The 21,756-nt window shown below is 37.9% G+C and overlaps 1 protein-coding gene across 1 annotated transcript in view; it reads left to right on the forward strand.

The window, feature by feature from the left end:
• LOC127009748 (extracellular matrix organizing protein FRAS1-like) overlaps window positions 1-21,756 on the forward strand; it is a gene marked incomplete at its 5' end in the record, with an annotated part of 60,217 nt that overhangs the window by 17,550 nt on the left and 20,911 nt on the right. Inside the window, 20 exon segments of the mRNA XM_050883128.1 lie at window positions 374-583; window positions 1,441-1,592; window positions 1,764-1,950; window positions 2,742-2,863; window positions 4,489-4,635; window positions 6,388-6,543; window positions 8,560-8,807; window positions 9,329-9,650; window positions 11,708-11,878; window positions 12,779-13,586; window positions 13,588-13,745; window positions 13,871-13,973; window positions 14,118-14,334; window positions 15,153-15,405; window positions 16,050-16,174; window positions 17,196-17,340; window positions 17,487-17,699; window positions 18,107-18,393; window positions 18,789-18,990; window positions 20,122-20,309. Of these exon segments, the coding sequence (XP_050739085.1) occupies window positions 374-583; window positions 1,441-1,592; window positions 1,764-1,950; window positions 2,742-2,863; window positions 4,489-4,635; window positions 6,388-6,543; window positions 8,560-8,807; window positions 9,329-9,650; window positions 11,708-11,878; window positions 12,779-13,586; window positions 13,588-13,745; window positions 13,871-13,973; window positions 14,118-14,334; window positions 15,153-15,405; window positions 16,050-16,174; window positions 17,196-17,340; window positions 17,487-17,699; window positions 18,107-18,393; window positions 18,789-18,990; window positions 20,122-20,309 (4,414 nt within the window).

Raw genomic sequence — 21,756 nt, forward strand, 5'->3', positions numbered from 1 at the left:
ATATAAATACTTACATGTTAAAATACAGAAGATAAAAAGCACAGGAACCCTTAGGTATTCACCCTGTGCTATCCTATGTTAGGGGAATAAGGTAGAGCAATGAGCAGTGGATTCCTAAATGTTTTGAAAAGGCAGGGAACAAAAGTTTTATTCCAGTTTCTTGTTTTTATTTGTTTACAGTCATAGTTGTGAAGGAAATGGAGTTTCTCTTTTGTTGCACTTTACAGTTACTATTGTCATAATATACAATTCTGTAATGCTAGTTGTTTGTTTTTTCTTCATGTAGGCAAATTTATAACCGATATTAACTTTCTTCCCTTTTAGATTCTCATTATCAAATCATTTTATTAACCACTTATTTATTTAATTACAGATGCAGAGATGGGGAAGTGTTGCATGAAGGCCAGTGTGTGAGTGACTGTGGCCGGGGATTCTTTGCCAGTGAAGGAAGCTGCCGTCCATGCCATGCTTCCTGCAGTGAGTGTGCAGGGCCAGAACCTAACCAGTGTCAGGTGTGCCCTGAAAAGACTTTCCTGCATGCAGGTACTTGCAGTGAAGCCTGTCCCAGGGGATATTATGCCAGGTGATTGATATATAATTTTGTAAAAAAAAAAATAATAATAACATATTTGTTTTATAATAATGCATTGAATTTAGAGGAAAGTTCTTTGAGTGTGAGTATCCTCATCAAGGAGACAGTATTTATACAGAAAATGAAGCTATTTTCAGTCTTGAAGATTAAAAATTACTAAAAAAGTTTTGGAAACTTTTACCTGTATTACCATTGAGGAAGTAAAGGGTACTGGCATACAGGTTCTGTAATGACTGTAATGCTTTAAGATAGTAAAACAAATAAAATGAAAGAGTATTATCATTGTGGGCTGTAGGTACAGGCATGAGGGTAGTTAGATGGATGTTTGCCAGAATTTCAATGATTGCTTTTATGTAGTTATGATTGCAATGGAAAATTTCAGAAGGTGGATGACTCTGAGGTATACATTTTCTAAAGAGAGGATTTAGATTGAAACTATTTCAGAGTACAGAGGTGATAGAAAGGGTAAAATTTTGTTTCTGTTCCATTTATTCTTTTATGTTTTAGCTTCATGTAAAAGTCGGTTTTCACCCTTATTTCCTGCCTAGATGTCCATGCTTCATTTGTACCTATTGTAATTTAATTTTACTTTGATAGGCTCCACACACACTAACATATCTTGGCAATACTCACTCAAAAGTAGCCCTTCATATGTCCAGTCTTTGACAGTAGTCAATAATGGGGTATACTATCAAAGTCTTTTTCCAGGTGTAGATTCACACAGTCTGCACATCCATGTCAACCACCTTTGAGTAGTAAATTAACAAAGTAGAGATACATGATCAACTTCCAAATTTACAATGGCTTTTTTACCAAATGTATCTGATTAAAAGTTTTCCCTGTTTTAGGGAGCAGGTGTGTGAAGAATGCGAGGAAGAATGTGAGGTGTGTGGGATGGGGCAGTGTCTTCTTTGCAACTCTTCCTTGTGGAAAGAGAATGGGCATTGCCGTCAAGACTGTTCACCAGGCTTTTATAAAAGTCAAGGCAACACTTGTGTCAGTAAGTGTCCTGTGTCAAAGTTGCATATTAATTGATGAAAAAATGATAAACACAAAAGTAATTGTTTTTTACGTTGAATCTATGATACAAAATGTAAAAAGCTATAACAATGAGCAAAATGTTTTTCAAAAATCACATTGATGTTGTAAAGTACAATATGGGCTTTTTCAGACTGTCATCCCTCATGCAAGACATGTAATGGTGCTGGCATTTCTTCCTGTACATCATGCCCCCATTACCTTTTCCTAAGTGGGTCTTCCTGTCTGAGCCAGTGTCCAAGAGGAACATATGCTAGAGAAGGGCTGTGTTTACCATGCCACAAGTCTTGCTCTCATTGTTTGGATAAGGGACATGAAAGGTATGTAAGAGTGAAAGGACAATATTTATTTTTGGTAGAGCTCTTGAAATTGTAAGCTTATTCAAGGCATTCAATTCTAGGTACAGTTGTATTGAATAAAAGCTGGGAGGTGTATTTGTTGAACACAGGAAAATTCCAGACTTGGAAAGGTGTTTTACTGTACTGCTGACCAGCCTAAAGTATTTATCTGAAAACACTTTCCTCCAGTGCCCTGTTGTGAATTTACTTCTTATTACAAAAAAGCAGTCTTTCGGCCACCTCTTTTGATTCTTTTTTAGATACAGCGAGTAGCGGGCTTTTTTCATATTATTGTTTCCTTTTTTTTGTGCCCTTGAGCTGTCTCCTTTGTTGTAAAAAAAAAAAAAAAGTCTTCTTCATGGCTTTGCTATCTGGCAGCATGACAGGCAGGAAGGTCAAAGTTATGTTTCATCCTGTGTTGGATGGTCCATATAGTGACCTTGGGTTGAGTCATTCAGCTGAGCTTAATGGAATAATATAAATGAAGAGTTAAGAAATATGAAGGTTGTGAGGGAATGCAAGAAGTTAGAGTTGAGAAACAAGCAGTATGATAACTGCTTTAAGGTAAAATAAAAGTCCTGGTTCTGGCCAGTTATTTTATGATAGTTCCGGCTGGAACCAGAACTTCATAAAGATTAAGTATTTGGCCGGTTACTTCCAGCCGGAACCAGGTTCTGGTGCACCTCTAGTATATACCCATTTGATATGTTTTTGTATAACCAAATATTGTTAGATAATACTTTTAGTATCATTCAGATGAGATCTCTCCATAGCTGTACTGAGTGCTCCCAAGCTGGCCAGGTGGTGGTGATACAAGGGCAGGAAAGTGCAATCTCAGGAAGATGTGAAGACTCCTGTCCATCCAATCACCAGATGCTTGGAGACATATGTGTAGGTAAGTAAGTCACTTTTCTCTCAGAATCAGGATGTGTTGTTTATTTGCTGCTTCATGGTTAGTGGAAATTAATATAAGGCTAATGGTTAGTGACTTTGTGTGAGGTCCAGTTGTAAGATTCCTCAAGAGTATTTTGGTTAAAATAATGGTGGGAAGGTAGTTATAGTACAAGTTTGTTAGTCCATATACCACTGGTTTGAAAATCCCTATAGTGCAAAATCTTCAAGACGGTCACAGAAAATTATCCATAGAAAATAAATGGAATGCAGAAAATTATATTCAGAAAATAATCCAAATTTCAAAACCATGATGGTGTCACAACTTTCTTATCAACATTCAAACACATTTCTTATTCACTATACAGCTGTTTGTAGTGTTTATCATTGTCAGTCCCTTATCATGGATAATTCACTCTTTAATATTAAGGTCAGTATAATGAATAACACCACCATGCGCATGTTTCAGTGATCAGTTTTCCAGGCTCCTGGCAGCAGTCAAAAGTGCATGGTGGTACTGGTACTCAGAATTTTGATGCCACCACCTGTTCCATCCTTCTGTGCCACAGCTGTGTTTTACTCACTCTTACTACTTTAAATTCCCTTTCATTCCATTCACCACACAAATCTTCACCATTTTCCACATTCCATCCCTACACATTTACAAAGCCAAGCATAATACCCTACCCTTCTTTTTTTTTTTTCCTCTTACATTAACACATTCTTCAGGCTAGTGCATACCTCTTTGGTTGGCATTTTCCCTTTATTGAGTCTCTTTTAATCATTCCTCATCTACACACAGCACCAATCTTTTCTTAACCTACTTAGGCTACACATCCTTCCTCTCATGTATAGCAGCATTTCTAATGGGAGGCACCTCCCATCATTAAACACATCTCAGTGTCATGAAACACATGAGAAATTGATCTAGTTTGGAAAGGGGGAATATAAATTTCTGACACCAGACCCAGACAGGAAGCTAACATTTTGCTATTCAGCTAAAAGGGCACCCCACTTGCTAAATGGATTTTTAACCCCTTGCATCCGATGACGCAGTATACGGGTCATTTCGTCTCTCGTAGCATATCCGAGTGACGCGTATACTGCGTCATGGTCATTTCAGCCAGTGTGTGTTTTATTTCTTCTCGGGTATAGTACTCGGATATGGGAAGGGCGCGCGATTTGACAGCTCGTAGTGAAGAGGTTAAAGGCTTTCCACATTGGGCAGGTCACTAAATGGTTTTCCCCTCTGATCAAGATCAATTTCTGTGTTTCCTCACCCCTGGAAACACAGGCCTTCAGTCTTCCTGCCCCAACAGGGGAGAAACACAACTTAGGAAAGAATGCACTTGAATGTTAAGGTGGTGAGGAGTGTCATTTGATTATTGAAAATTTTAACTACTCTGAGTAGGTGTGGATCCACTGCTATTCACAATAACTGCTGTTTAATGAACCATATTGCTGTTATTTTCTCCCATTTATGCCTTTGCATTGCTATCTGTTGATAAATACTTAATTCGTAGAAGACAATTGTATTTATTGATATATTTTTGTATCATTAGAAAGAAAAGATACACAAAAATGTTTTGTTAATTTATAAGAAGTTATAATACTTTATACAAATTGCAGTACCCCCTTTGGGCTGTGATGTGTGGAATGTGGCAGAGCCAACACATTGCCAACAATGCCTCAATGGATGGAAGCAGCAGGGTCTCAGCTGTGTCAAGACATGTGATTCAGGCTATTATTATCTTATGAAGAAGAATGTGTGCTTAGGTAAGTAAATTTTAACATGTTCTGAGCATCAGTAGCCATAATGACAAAGTTGATTGTTGAAAAACATTCTCTTATCTTTAATATGCACTCACATACATGCTGCCATCTGCATGCCTCCACCCCTCCCACAGCCTTGCTGCACACCTCTATAGTTGCAGCACCCAGGTCTGAGGTGTCAATTATTATGCTCTGGCAACCGGATGTCACACGGCTTGTCTGATTTCATGGATGATAATATATGATAGCCTTGGGATTAGGAAGCAGTCATCAGTATCAATAATATGTAGGCAACAATAACAAATACCATCAATTCTACTCAAATTTGAGTTTAAATTTTTTTAGTTTTGTTGCAGACAGCTACGTTGTTCATTTACCTACTTTTCACTGATTATATGTATTAAAGAGCTGTGGCACTGTCAGCCACTGAGAAAAATAGTAGGCTATAAATTAACAAAACAGCTGTCTGTGACAGTACTACTATAATTTTAACCCAAGGTAAAGGTAAAGTTGGGGGCATACACAATAGCTGCGCATAGCCTCAGTGCTCATCTCTGTTGCATTGGCCCTTGAGCATGTGGTAGGAGGGATCCCATTACCCTGGGACACAGGGCCAGTGTGACGTCACATCCAAGTTACCACAGTTTACCTTCCCCAGGTTTCCCCAGGTTTTCCCAGATACCCATTTATCGACCAGCCCAGAAGGGAGGATGAACAGCTGGGTGAGCTGCATGCTGACTGCCCGGGCCAGGATTCGAACCCGGGCCCAAAGTTTCAAATGTGTGGGCTATTCTAAATTATATTATTCATGAAATCAGACATGCTGTGAGACAGCAGGTTGCCAGAGCATGATAATTCATACCTCAGACTTGAGTGCCATGAGTATATCTACTCTAGCTCATCCCTTGAGATCTAAATCCCGTATGCAAAAGTTAACCAGCATTCCTTCATTCCTTTCACTGGTAACTCTGTAACAGCCTTCCTTCGCCTGTATTTCCTCTTGCCTGTGACTTGAACTCTTTCAAGCGGAGAGTACCAGGACACCTTTCTTATCAAATTTAACCCTCTCTTCTTGCCACTCCAGCTGTCCTCATTTTACAGGACCAGCAAACAGCACTTAATGTTTTTTTTTTTCTCCTTAAGCATCTTCCTTTACTGTAAAACAGACATTTCCTTCCTGCACGCACACGAAAGTGAAAATCCAGCCGCTATTATAAAAACTTTGAATCTATTCCAACTCATTGTTATTGTTAAAAATATTTTTTTAGAAATCATTATTGGTGAAATCATACTGTACCATGAAAGATATAGCATAGCACTCTGTAAACTGTTTCCCCATTGCCTCACCTTTTTCTTAATTTAGTTGGTATATGATCTGTAATGAATCCATACTCTTCTAAAGATTTTGTTTTCCCTCATTGTAATAAATCCAGTTTTCTGTAAAACTTGATTTAACTCATTATAAAGGATTTGTTTATTTACTTATTCGTGTTTTTCTCCCTCAGGTTATTGGTTAACAAATATTTCTGAGTGAAAGCAGTTCACTTGTTTCCTGTTTAAGAGTATTCATGAATATGGAAGTCTAATTGTGTTTTATTTACTCAAATCAGGACATTGACTAAAATCATAATATCACTACTGACGTTCAGAACTCATTTTAGGGCTAATGTTATGCAAACTCTTTCCTCACTGCTTTATCCCATCTTAGGATAGTTGTACTTGATTTTTTTTAAAATTATATTTCATTCTTATCAGAGTGTGATCCACGGTGCAAGACCTGTTCTGGTCCTGGTCACAGAAGCTGCCTAACCTGCCACAAGAGGGCCACACTCCACCCAAGGAAGACTGGAGCAGAGTGTCTAACTAAATGTCACCGGAGGCATTACTTGGCTCTAGATAACACATGCCAAAGTAAGTATGTTGTTGCCAGACAGTGAGTTGGGCAAATGATTTATCAATACAAGGATTCACAAAAAATATAAGGAGGTTGCAAGAGGCCAGATGGTCTACACTTGATAACTTCTTTAATTTGCCTAACCTCCATTTAAAACCTTCAATCATGTTTACATCAACTCTGTACGGAATCTGCTTGATTAATTCCGCTCATCCAGATCCAGATCCAGATCTCCTACCTTAATCATGAACTAATTTTTACCAATCTCCTTCCTGAACCTGAAGTTATCCAATTTGTACCCATTGCTATGTGACCTAAAGAGTATTCTTCAATACAATTATTTGATCTAATTCACCCTTAAGAAATACTGGGGAACCTAACATGTGAGGTACTATAGGAAGGGAGAACAAGGCAAGGCAAAGCAAGGTAAAAAGATAAGTCATTGGGTTATACAGTATGGCACATAACCCTGATACATGACTGCATCACTTCTTTTGAACATGTGTTAGATGTAAGTCCCTTGCTCAAGGTTATTGATCAGCCATGACACATGGGCTTAAATATGGTCCTGCAAGTTAGCATGCCTTTAAATATTAAACACGAGGCTACGTTTTCCACATTCTTACCTAGGCCGCTGAGGAAGAAACAACCTCCTAACCCTAAATAGCTATCTAGTAGCAAATGAAAAGGACATGCTGTGGCAGTATCATAGAATCAACCTCAATAGAATAAAATAGCCCTAAGGCATAGACAAAATGTGTTATGCCGTACAGAAAATGCATAATGCCAAACTTCCAATCTCTGTCGATTAAGCATTAAATATTGTATTTTATTGTGTGTAAGATGCTCCTTTGTATAAGATGCACTGTTCACTTTTATTCTTAAGGCTATCTTCAAGTAAAAAAATCCAAAAGTTCATGTGCCTGGGTGTGATAGTAGCCTGGGCAGTCTGTACCCAGCTCACCCAGCTGTTCATCCTCCCATATGAACTTCTCAATAAATGGGTACCTAGGGAAAGTAAGCCATCATACCCCAGATGTTACAATTGCCTTGTGTCCCGGGGTAATGGGTTTTTACTCACCACAGGCTCAAGGGTCAGTGGGGTAGAGGTGAGGACCAAGGCCATGTGCTGCTTAGAGTATGCCCTGAACTTTATATCAAAACATCCTGTTGGTTCTGAGTATGGTATCCATTGTTTACATGTACTGGCTGGACAGCTATTTTTATTTTATTTTTTAGGTGGTGCCTGTAGTGTTGGTAGGCTTTCTTGAGGGGCCTCTTGGATGGCCCCAGCCCATTAGTGGCATAGGCAAATTTTACTTATACTGGCTGCTGTGATATATGACTCTTATTTGGCCTATGCTGCCCCCTGGTGCTCCACTTGAATGAAGTCGCTGAAGTTAGGGTTGATTGAAAATCTGGGCAGCATGTGGGTACTCTTCCGCCACTTGGTGATGTCTTGAAAAATCAGTGTGTTTTGGGTGGGACTCGAACATTGGTCCACAGGCTCACCACGTCTGCATACTGACCATTTGGCCACCGCCTATCCAGGCAGGATGTCAGCATGAAAGCATGTTTTTTAAGGACAACAGGAGGCACTCCATTGGGCCCATAAACCTTCTGAGGACTGAGGCCATGCCTTGAAGTGTCCAGAGTGGAATTTGTAGGGCCAGTGCTATAATGGACACATCAATAGACCAAACACTTGATCTGGGTCTTGGTTAGGGAGTAGGTTAGGTAAATGTGGAGATGTGAATGTTGCAAATAAGTTTATGAACAGGGAGAATTGGAAACTCTACTACCATGGCTACTGTCATAAGGAGGCTTCCTGGAGGGAATAGAGTATAAGAACTATAGATAAATTGTTAGAAAATATGTGCAACACCTCAGCAAGAGAAAAAAAGATTTTTTTTTTGTCATAACTATTCTGGCTTTCATTTTTCCATAGTTTGCATCACTCGGTCATATTCTCTCTCTACTCCAAAAAATGTAGCAACACTTAACTAATCAATTTACCTTTCTTTGTTGGGCAGCTTGTCATCCCTCCTGCAATGTGTGTGCTCTTGACCACACCAACACCTCCTCTAGCATTTGTCTACGCTGTAAGGGGGGATTCAAGCACCGGGAGGGTGACCAATGCGTACTTAACTGCAGCCAGGGACACTTTTTGAGCCATGATTCTAATACATGTGAGCAGTGTCACCCTCAGTGTGCAACATGTGATGGACCTCACGTGACCAGCTGCCTCACCTGCCTTGAAGGAATGAACCTCACACCTCAGGTTTGGACTCAGTAGATATTAAGTAAAAATCCATCATCATTTTTTTCTCCTTATTTCTGTGCAACATAACTCACAAAAACAGTGGTCTAGAATGAAATGACCAGTATGTTGACCTTGAACAGCCAGATAACTTGGAGTTGTACATGTAATATAGTACAGAAATTACTGATATGATTATTTAATTGAATATGTATATTTTCTATAAATGGGTGCAAACATAATAGATGTAGCTACTATTTACATATTTACTTTCTACTTGAGAAAGACTACTGATTGTGATCATTGTAGGCTCAGCTGATAAAGAGTTGACACAAGTTTGCCAACAATCAGGGGTTTTACTACATAAGGAACTTTTTTCATGTAATTAAAATTTTCATATAATCAGTGAAAAGTTATAACTGAGTGAATATTTGTCATCATTACCCATTTTCTTGCATGAAAGTCTGACTTTTTTTCCAGTTTTATTATTCATACTTTTGTGCTGTTTAGTTTATATGATTGAAAATGATATATTTCAACAGGGAATATGTGAAACAATCCAATGTTCCAGTGGTTTCTACCTTACTTCTGAGGGAATTTGCTCCAAGTGTGAGGGAAATTGTAACACCTGCACAAGTGATGGTTCCAGATGCCTCACCTGCCATCCCTCTCAACATCTGCTCTATGGCAAATGTGTTGATCAGTGTCCACCAATGTTTTATGTGGATATGAATGCTGATGGAGAATGTCAAGAGTGTCACTGGACCTGTGAGAAATGTTTGGGCCCCTCGGAAGAAGACTGCCTTGAATGCAGGGCTGATACATTAAAAGAGGGGAATAAATGTCTTGCTGAATGTTCAATAGGTAACTGTCTACATTGTTCCAGTATAAGTGTTAAGGTTTTACTCATATTTGTCTTTTTTTCTACTTTCATGAGGTTTAAATTTAATTTTTCACCCTGTTTTTTATATTGTGAGGTTGTTTTAACTTGAAGCATTGGCAGTATTACAACCAGCAAAATTTACCAAAGATAGAGATCAATCATCAACAACCTTCTTGAAATGTACACCACTGAGTGCTGGGAATAGAACCCAAGCCTTCAGAATAAAAGTCAGAGCTGCACTGAATTCCAAAGTGGAGCGCATCTTGATTCACTCTTCCTTTGCTGAAATCTCCATCTTAGGAGATTTCAATGTTCACCACCAGCTTTGCCTTTCATCCTCTTTCACTGACCAGCCTGGTGAACAAGCCTACAACCTTGCTCTCCCCAATGATCTAGGGCACTTGGTTCAGTACCCTACATGTATCCCCAACCACCTTGGAGACACACCCAACATTCTAGACCTCTTCCTAACTTCTAACCCTTTGGTTTACTCTGTTAAGCTGTTCTCTCCATTGGGCTCCTCTGATCACAACTTTATTTCTGTATTCTGTCCTATCGCTCCTGTACAGCCTCTGGACCCACTGAAGAGACGGTGCTACTGGCATTTTGCTCTGGCTCGGTGGGATGACCTGAGGATGTACTTTTTCAGTTTCCTGTGAAATGATTGCAGCTTCTGGGAGAGAGACCCCTCTGTGTGTGCCCAGTGCATTACTGAGGTGACTGTCTCTGGAATGGCTGCACACATTCCACATTCTTTCTCTACTCTCATGCTAATAAGCCTTGGTTCAGTCATGCTTGTTCTGCTATAAAAGATAGAGGGGCTGCTTTCAAAAAGATACTGAGCCTTCTTACTCCTGCTACTCATGATCTTTACATTTCTGCCAGGAAGTGTGCCAAATCGATTGTCAGACTTTTCAAAAATTCTCTCATCAATAGAAGTGCCACAGCTTTGTTTTCTCTAATTTTTCCAGAGACTGGCACCTTGCCAAAAATATCTCCAATGATTTTATTTCCTCATCTTTCCCACTCCTTAGTCCCAAATGGCAGCATCGCTGCCACATATCTCTAAGGCTGAACTCTTTCTAAAACTGAACTTTCTCTAAAAATTTCACTCTGGACAATTCAAGGCATGGCCTCAATCCTCAGGAGGTTTATGGGCCCAATGGAGTACCTCCTATTGTCCTTAAAAACTGTGCTTCCGTGCTGACACCCTGCCAGGTCAAACTCTTTCGTATCTGCCTTTCAACATCCACCTTCCCTTCCTGCTGGAAGTATGCCTACATATAGCCTGTGCCTAAGAAGAGTGACTGTTCCAATCCCTCCAACTACTGTCTTATAGCTTTACTCTCCAGTCTTTCTATGGATTTTGAATCAAACCAGAAAATCACTCTTACTAGTGGTCTTCTACCTCTTAAATTCTGCCATAATGTTGCATCTGTTTCTATCTTCTATTGTTATTTTCAAGCTGACAGCTCTTGTGAACTTGCCAACTGCACGCCTCCCCTCCTCCCGTGGCCCCGCTGCACACGACTTTCTACTCTTGCTCACCCCTATTCAATCCAAAACCCTTATGCAAGAGTTAACCAACATAATTCTTTTATCCCTTCTGCTGGTAAACTGTGGAACAACCTTCCTTCATATGTATTTCCTCCTGCCTATGACTTGAACTCTTTCAAGAGAAGAATATCGTCACCTCCCCACCCAGAATTGACCTCTCTTGGCCTCTCATTCTTTTTTCTTTTGCTGGAGCAGCATTTAGTGAGCTTTTTTGTCTCCGCCTTTGTTGTTTGCCCTTGAGCTGTCTCCCTTGTTGTAAAAAAATAAAAACCCACTGAAGAGCTAAACGGTCACCATGCCAGAGGCCATTTTTGTGTCACTGTGCCTGACACCCCAGCCCTACTTGTAATAACCAAACTTGATATAATGTGACATTGCATTCCTTTAGATAAATCCCATCAGAAAAGGTCTTTCCAAGCAAACGTTCCTACAATTTTCTTTAGATTTTTTACTGTAATGTAAGTTTTTATGCCTCCTGCAGGACACTACCAGGTTGGCCAGGAATGTCATCCATGCCCTGGAGGCTGTAGCAAGTGCAACACCAGCTCACTGTGTATAGCCTGCCACCCTCCCTACCTGCTGCAGTATGATCTATGTGTTACCTCCTGCAAGTCAGGAACTTTTGCAAATGTATTTGATAATCGCTGCCATGGTGAGTGAAAATTTTGTTGATCATCACCATAAAGGAAGTATATCACAATCTTTATTGAGGTGCCATTTTTCCAATCATACCCAGCTTACAAGGGGGTCATTCAATATATATTCCTGATATTTTAAGCAGTTTTCTGTATTTTTGATGTTTTATTTGTAAAATACAGAAAGTGTGTTTTATTTTAATGAAGTCTTAGATAGATTACAGGACAATTATTTTAAATTTTCAGAAAAATTGCTTTGCTATCTTGTAGAAACAACCATAGGATAATTCTGTCTATTGTAGTTTTTCAGAGAAGCATAACATTATTAATAATCTAGTCATGAAGGACGGAGAAATAAGGTTTCACAACTTTCTTTTGTTGGCAATCAAACCCATACACTATGACCAATGGAGGCTCAAAGACTACTGCTATGCTGATGTACATATTACATATTAAAAGAATAATGATTCTGAAGGCATTTGTTTGCTGTCACTCAGATGGGCATCAGCCAACCCTCTCATTGTCAAGGGCACTGGGGGGAAGAACTTCAAAAAGTGAAAACTGCATTGGTGGAAGGCTGACTGTATGTTGATTACAGGAAAATAATCGATAAATAAAGTAAACCCAACAAAATGAAAGGAGAAGCATGGCTCAATATACTGCAGTGATGTGTCTTTACTAAACCTTCAGTAGCTCAAGCAAGCAGACGTTTGGGCAAATATTGGTAACTTTCCATAAGGATCAATACTTTAGACACTGAACTGACATTGAGTCCAATAGATTATGTCCATTAGTTCCAGTATTTTTACTACCAAGTCCATAATGTCAGTATTGAAAATATTTCAGAATATAAGTTCATAACATAAAGTATTTGGTGTACTTTAACATTGCCTGTTCACAGTGTTGTTGAATTTCAGAGTGTGGAAGTGGGTGTGAGGAATGTTCTCTGTACGAGTGTTTACACTGCCGCCCACCCTACCTGCTGCAGGGGGGCCAGTGTGTGGAGCAGTGCAGTCCCAACTACCTTACCAATACTGTGTCTGGAGTCTGCCACTACAACACTGCAGGGCCTTCATTTCAACTCCTCGGACCCATTGTTGCAGAAAATGGAAAGTTGTTTCCTCTCAATGGTTCTGTGCTTCACATTGTAGACACTGACACTTCCAGTGATTTGCTGGTTGTCACACTAGAAGACCCACCCTCAAATGGAGATCTTCTGAGAATGGTCAATGGCAGCAGCCAAAAACTAAAGAAAAATGATAATTTTACCGTTTCTGAAATGACTGAGAACAAAATATTTTACAGGCATCAGGCAAACCAATCTTTGTTTGGAAAGGTGCAGTTCAATGTGTGGGATGGTCACTATAAGGCAGGGCCAGAATTGATCTCAATCAGTGTGATTTCCCAACATCCTCCTGAAGTGTTTATAAATGAGCCTTTGCTGGTTCTTCGTGGACAGCAAGCTGTATTAAGTAATGAGGTCTTGAATATTCTTGACCTGGACAACCCTGAAAGTGTAACAATCATGCTGGTGGATAGGCCTCATCATGGCCAGTTATCTGTGGCTGATGAGAAAGTCCTTATGTTTACCCTTGAGGAACTGACCCAGGAACAGGTAATATACTCTCATGATGGTTCAAGCAAAGAATCTGACCTTGTATTACTTCAGGCTAGTGATGAGTATAATGTGGTGAACTTCCTCCTTCAAGTATACATTGTTGATGAAGCATAAGCACCCTATACTGACCAGGAACTTTGGTGCAAGGGTGCAGGTGGGTGGAAGAGTTCAGATCTCCCCTCAGTTACTGCAGGCTTCAGACATTGATTCAGAAGATACAAATTTAGTGTTCACTCTTCTGCCTATGCTGGAAAACTCTGGCCAAGGTGAGTGACCCATCTGTTGCTAGTTATATTCAGTAAAATCTGAGTATTGAAGTTAAGTTGAAGTAATGTCTAAACAAGTGAATTTGTTTTAAATACCAGTTGAAAAAGAATAACCTTTTTTTCAGGTAAAATTGCACTTGTCATCCCACTGCCCCCAGCCCCTGAGGGCTTCTTCCATGATGGATGGACTCAGATGGATGAGGCACATTTGGTTAGACCTACCACTAGGTTAGTTGACTACCATAATCTTTTTTTAATTTTTTTTCATATATTGATTGTAGAGCATGCAAGGAATAATTATTGAGACCAAAGCATAAACCATGTTGAATGTAATACACTTTTACAATCTGGCTCATAGTTGACATATTGCAGCTTCACTCAACGGGATGTTGATGAGGGTCGTGTATGGTACTTACACTCTGGGGAGTTAGTGGGCGGTGATAGCATATCAGACCAACTGTTGTTCTCAGTGGCTGACAGCTCCCACCCACCTAACATCCTTGGTGACCAGGCCTTTATCATACAAGTGGAGGCCTCAGAGCCGGGGTTAGATATGTCACCTGCACCAAACACTCAACTAACTGCAACAGTAAGTTTTGGCTGTAATTTAATTTAATTGATATATCAAGTTACTGTGTTGAGAGAACTAAATTAAAGTGTCATTATGTCATTTTTCTTCAACAAGAATTATATATAAAATTTGAAAAAAAAGCTTAGAAGCTTACCTCTAGGGAAAGCTTGGGAGATTACCCTTAGTTATAGAAAATTCACATTTGGGGCAAGCTTACCCCTAGGGTAAGCTTGCTTATCAATATGGTAAGTTTACATCTAGGGCAAGGGTTCCCAATCATGGGTAACTTGCCTTTAATTGGGTATTCCTTGTCCATCTTGATTCTTATGTTATCCCACTAATTACTTAAATACTTCACAGCTTGCATAGAAACAGTAGTCAAGTAATTAGAGTCGGGTAACAGGAATCAAGACAGACAGTGAAAACATTACCAACCTTAGATTCTCTTAGCAACTGAGTCTGAGGAAAATTTACTAAGAAGTTATAGGAACTCTTGTTTTGAACCATTTTCATGTTATCTTTAGAAGCCATTCATCAAGTCTGCTTTTTTCAGCACTTTTATGTCTGTCTGCTGGTACCATTTTAAAAGTTTCTGTTAATTAAAGTAATATACATGTACCCTTTTTTCACTGAAACATGTTTTGAAGTGCCTTAGTTTTATGTTATCAGTGAACCTGTTTTACAAATTTATCAGTGTTCACTCCCTTCATGATAATATTTTACCAAGTTCTCCAAAATTTTACATATGGATATTGTATGTCATGCTCTTTGATTAAAAACTGTAACTGCAACAGGTGGTTATGTGAATTTAACTTCCCTCTCATCCCTCATCTCAGGTGCTGGAGGGCCAAGCTGTGACCCTGACTCCTAGCCATCTCTCTGTTCCTGGAGTTGGTCCATCTGATCACCTTGTATATACCATCACTCACCCTCTGGGGCCTCATCATGGCTCTCTTTTCCACATTGATTCCCCCGGCCTTGAACTGCGACAATTCATGCAAGCAGACATTGATGATATGAAGATCATATATATGCCACCTTTTAGTGACATGGGACAAGAAGATAAATATTTCAGCTTTAAATTTACAGGTAATAAAATATTTTTTGCCATCTCACTATTTATTATGTATGATATAATGTAACTGAAAGAAAGAGTAATGTAAGTTTATTTTTCAGGATAGTGGGTAAAATAATTACTGAAATTACTGAAGCTTATGAATCTGAGATGTATATGTATTTCTCATAAAACTTTGGATACATCTATTACAGGAATATAATAAAACCACTGTGGCTAGTATCAGGTTCAATAGAATAACTATGTTGCCATATTCTTCTCTGAGAATCATGAGCAAACCTTTGGCTTTAGTCATTTCAGTATATCAGTACTTAGTGACTCATCCTCAGGCCATGCTGCCATTATGACACTTATCTTGTCTGTGTCTATAGTTCCCTATTAATCTTCCCTTTAGGTTTGTTGTTTGCTTTCTTTAGATTCAAAAGATAATGAAACAACCTACTTTTTTTCACATTTGCATAAGTACTCAAAAAAAAAAAAAAAAAAAAAAAAAAAAAGATTGTGGTGTTTGCCCTTCATAAATTTCATACTTAACCATTGTCAATTTTTGTCTATTTAATATTTTATATAAGTTGTAATTATATATCCAGTCACCATCCCTACAATTTAAAGCAGCCAGTGCTAAAAGATGACTGATTCAATGCTTAACCTTCCACAGTCTCTGATCCCATGGCAGGAGGCTCAAACCAGCTACCTGAGCAGAAGTTTACCTTTCATGTTGTTCCCCACAAAGGAACCCAGTTTTCATTCAATCACCCAGATCCAGAGATTATCATAAGCAGTGTAAGTTAGTGTTTCTTTGTTTTTGTTTTTGTTTGGGGCATTGATTTTCTTTTTCATTCATTAATCCCATAAGTCTAGACTGAGATAGTGATGTCTTTCTACATATTTGATTTTGAATTTTTCACACTTTGAGCTGTGTACAAAATATTTTTGAAAGTGGAACCCAAAAATATTTTCAGGAAAGCCTGTTCATGTTTTTATTCTTCATATATTTTTATGCTTAGTCGTTCATTTGTAATATTCATCCTGCTTTCTCTTAATATTTCTTTTTTTGCTCCAGTCAATGTTACAAGGAGATGGGATTCTTAATGTGTAGCCAAACATTCGGGATTTGACAATTTTTTATCATTATAGTGTTCAGTTATAGTTGTAAAACCCACCATCACTTTTTCCATCATATTAATAAGCTGACCATATACATCACCTGTCAAATCACACTGTACATTTATCTATTATTTTCCACAATTTTATTCTCTACTTTCCAATAGCGATCAATCTTATTTCCTGTTTGGTCTTACAATGGGGCATATGTAATTGCCCTCTTCTCCACTTTCAGTTGAGGACTTGTATTCAGATAGTTTAGCTTGACATTCACGTTATTCATTTTCCCAGCTTACTGTGCCTATAAAAGTAGACTTACTGATCCCCTTCCTCTTTCCCTTGTAGCTATGCATTTCATCTTATGGCTTTCCTTTACTTCCTAGTACTCATTGTTTTCTTCACATAGTTGAAGGAAGTAAATTTTCCATCTCTAAACATATTGTTATTTTCCTTTTGCTTTTGGACTTTATTCACTCACTACATATTCCAAACTACCACTTGTTTATCTGCTACCAAATTACATTGTGTCTCAAACAGGCCAAAGAAGATTCTGGCCTTTATGTCTATGATATGAGACTACAAGAGCAAACCTTCCAGCTCATGTATCACAAGAGCTTACAAGGCAGCTTACTACTTTTAGAGTTCAGTGTAACATATGAGGGTTTTTATCAAATTTATATAAATATTTTCTTTCAAGCAGCATGAGACAGTGGAGCTCCAATCTGAGTTCTTTGAACTGATGAACTTGGCACAAGGAGAAGAAGTGATATTTATCCTTTTGGAGGCACCTCTCCATGGTACCGTCACAAGAGAAGCAGAGGGAAATTCTTACCTATTTACAGAAGGTGATTGTTAGTTCTTCAGAAGTTGACTTTTTTTCCTGCCAAATTTGATAATTTGAAAAAGATGAGTATACCTGTGAATATGCAGCAGAATCAATACTTACATAGTTTATATTGTTTTCTCATATTAGTATTATTTATTCCTTCAGAGGAGAGTCTGGACCACAGCACTATAAGACAATCCCGCCTCCTGTACAAACATGATGGTTCTGAGGCAACCCAAGACTCCATGGTATTTCTGGCCCTGGGCCACTCGTCTGAAGCCAGCACGCGCATCAGCATCACTGTGCTCCCTCGTCATCATGACCATGACCATCCCTCCAGGAATGAAAATGCCACATTGTCAGTGACACTAAATGAATGTGAGTTTCAAATATTTTTTTGTAACAAACTTGAGTCCACCTTTGTTTGCAAAGTGGCATGCATGATTTTCAATACTACTATAATCTCTTTTAACCACTTATTTCAGTTAAAGGAACAAATATGCTCTGCCATTTATTACAATAAGAAAAATAAATATTATCATCCTTTATTACACTGAAAGGAACAAATATGTTTTATATCATTATATTTTTAAGGATATTTTCATTATTGTGTCTAAATTTGATTAATACATTTATGTACTATTTTATGAAATTATATTTTATTGAAAGATGTAGAGAAATAATCCATTTGAAAAAACGAACAACTGTATTTTCTAGTGTATTTTCTTAAGGATCCCCCCTTCTCCTTAATGAGTGGATCAATTTCTGCTACTTCTGTGTTTCAGATGAATCCAAAGTCATCACCAGTGCTCATCTTCGCTTCACCGACCTGCATTCCCAAGATGAAGACATTGTATACACCATGCTTCTCGAACCTCATTTGGGGTCTCTAGTCTTAATGGAATCTTCTGGTGTTACACAAGTGCTCAATAAGACCAATAAATTCACACAAGCAGACATCGTGCAAGGCTTCATCAGTTACACTTCTCTTGTGGAGATCGGCCCCACAGCAGCAGAGGACCAAGTGACTTTCAATGTTACAGATCTTCAAAGCAATGTACTTTCTAATCAGGTAGAGTGAGAGATATCTTGTTACTCCAATTTGTGCTCGTATTGAGAGTTTATTTAAAAATTTATAGGGATTTGATTCTTTTGATATATTTCATTTGAAATAATTTCATAATAGCTACTCGTCATTCCAAATTAGTCCTGTAGAAGTGAATGAGGAAATTATAATGGACCTGAATGTGATATGTACCCCATTTGAATTTTTGTCTAGATTTATCTCTGAGGATTTAGCTCTACATTAATCATTGAATGATGTATCAGCATCATTCAAATATTGATGCAGAGATCCACCATTGTCATGGAAACTTCTTGTGGTGTTAGCTTGTAAACATGTAGTTTGGTATTCTTTTTTTATAATATTGTAAATATAATCATAAATAATTTCCTAACATGTTTCAGGTGCTTAGGATAGCCATTCTTAGTGTGGACAACAGCATCCCTGAGGTAAAAGTGGGAAGTCCAGTAGTAGTGGCCGAGGGAGGCAGTACAATGATCCCTTCAGGCTCAATCACTGCTTCAGATCTGGACACTCCTCTCTCTAACCTTGAAGTGGTGCTGGATTCACAACCAGTTGTTGGATACTTAACCAACAAAAATTCAGGTAAATTACCATTTGTTGATATTTGTTTTTGATGCTTCACTGGTTAATGTAAGTTAGAAATCAAATTTAGTGCTAAAACTAAATAGGAACTGCTGTCAAGTGTAATGCACATGACTCTCAGCCCACTAAGTCTTTCCTTTGATTAGATATATGTATTTATTTTAGCACACACAAAAGTTCCTTAGTAAAGAAAAAGAACTACCAGCTTATCCAAGTGCCTTTTGCTATTGAAATAATCTGCTTTAATGTTATCCATTGTTTTTTAATGAAAGGGTAGATCTTTCCAACACACGTATGCTTCTCTTGTTAACATTAATGTGTCAGCCATTTGACTAGTATTGTTGTACAATTGACCTCTTGGCATCATTAGCAGACACTTGCTCTCACTATTTTTTTTTGTGAACTTAGATTATTGGTGTAGTCACTGTAGATGATGAATGAGAATGGACCCAAAACTGATCCCTGAGGAGCTCCATTGATGCAAGTCCAGACTGATTTTATTTCATAAGCATGAACCTTTGTATTCAATCATGCAGTCATACTTGAATTCATCTCCTAATCATACTGTTTATGTCATGGGATATCACTTTTACATTTTCTACGCTTGATTCTGTTTTTTGTTTTGTTTCACTGACTGGATTGTTGCCGTGGGTTCAGAACTAGATAGTTCATCGCATCCTTTTGACTATTTTTTGGTACTTTAGACTTTTTTCCCTGATTTGCCAAGATTCTATTGAGAAAAGCTAAAAATGACTCGACTAAAAATTCACTGTTATGCTCTGCCATTTATTACAATAAGAAGAATAAATATTATCATCCTTTATTACACTGAAAGGAACAAATATGTTTTATATCATTATATTTTTAAGGATATATTCATTATTGTGTCTAAATTTGATTAATACATGTATGTACTATTTTATGCAATTATATTTATTGAAAGATGTAGAGAAATAATCCATTTGAAAAAACGAACAACTGTATTTTCTAGTGTTATGATTAACATGTTGAATGGATCCCATTTTTAAGTAGACCAATGAAGTGGGTGTTCACTTGGTTCAGTGGATTATATTCATAATATGCTTGTGGTTTTGGTTTTGAATAGTTTTTTAATGCAGACTATTATTTCAGACATGAGGATTGGTTCCAAGGGAGCAAATCCTCTTACAAAATTTACATACCCAGCCCTGCAGGGAGGCAACATATGGTACATTCAGTCTCATCACCGTCATCAGGAGCCCGTCCATGATACTTTTCACTTCCACATCACTGATGGGAAAAGTAACTCCCCTGTTGAAAGACTCGATATAACTATCAAGGTAATTAATTTTTATTGTCATTTATCGACTCTTAAATATTACTAATTATACATATTGGTGATAGTAATTTTAATGTTACTGGTTTTATGTAAAGGAAAAGGTAGTTACAAATTTCTCATAGCAGAGTAAGCAAAAATTGAGACTATAAACTTTTCTTCAAATTTTGCTCAAGCATTTTTGTATATAAAGTGATTTTGAATTCTCAGATGTAACACATTCAACCAGGTTGCAACTTTGGTTAAGTGGAACTCATGATGGTTGGCTTTTCCACAGGCTACATGCACCAAATCAATATGCAACCTTATACTGTTTATACTTTATTTTCTAGAATAGGAAAGCAATTCACATTACCTGTATCTTATTTTCTTCCGTCTCTTCCTTTTATATCTGCCTTTCCACAAATGTATCTCTTACTTGTTTCCACTCCCATATTCATCACTAAGAAGTTCTTATTTTTAATATAATTTTCACTCACATTTTTTAAAGATTTTACAATAGTTCCCTCTCTACCTAAGTAATTTACTAATTTGCTCATATTTCTTCTCCCTTTTTTCTCTTCTTTTGAGATATTCCTTAAATAAATTTTGTGTAACTTTTAATCTCCACAGTATCATTGATGTTACACATCTATCATACTTTTTTTCTGTACACATTATCCCCAGGTACTCCTTTTGTCACATATCCCTTTATGTGCATGGTGCAACTTATACTTTCCTCTGTTTACAATCACAGTCACCCTCACTGGCTCACCTAAACCACCATACCACACCAACATTCTCTTGAACAATGAAACAGTGTTTTTTTATATTCAAGTAATTTTCTGTTCCCTTGCTCCTCCCACACTTCTTTCATAACTTTCACTGTACTCCTTCTCATATAATTTCACTCTCCACTTCCCTTCTTCCCTCATCCACTCGTCTGTTATCTAACTCCTATTGGGCTCTAACCAGCTGTTAAATGTACAGAGTTCTTAAACATTTCTCTCATAGCAGTGGCATCTCACATTCCTTCTCATTTTCTCACATGTTGCTATTTAACCTATTAGGTCTATTCTCTTTCTCCATACATTTTACTCCTCTATTTGTATTTCTTGATTATTTTCTTTTGCTGAAAGTTTTTTGCCAGTAACTTTTTTCTGTACTGGTGCTCACCACAAACTCAAGCTCACCATTTTTGCTTGCTCATTATACATTTCCTTTTTGCAACCTTACTCCCAATCTCTTTGTTTCCCTTTCATTAGAATAATCCCTTTCTTTTCAAAATGAACTAAGCTTTCATTCAACTTTTCCAGTAATCCCAATATCTCCAATCTTCACATCAAGCAGGATACATGCACACACCCACACTAATTTCAGTATCCTTATTTTTCCTGCCATTTATACTGTTCTTGAACCCGTCTGTTCCTTCCTCATGGACATATAGAAAGGATAGTTCTTTCCTTCCCCCT

The sequence above is a fragment of the Eriocheir sinensis genome, chromosome 41 (assembly GCF_024679095.1).
Source record: "Eriocheir sinensis breed Jianghai 21 chromosome 41, ASM2467909v1, whole genome shotgun sequence".
Taxonomy (NCBI): Eukaryota; Metazoa; Arthropoda; class Malacostraca; order Decapoda; family Varunidae; genus Eriocheir; species Eriocheir sinensis.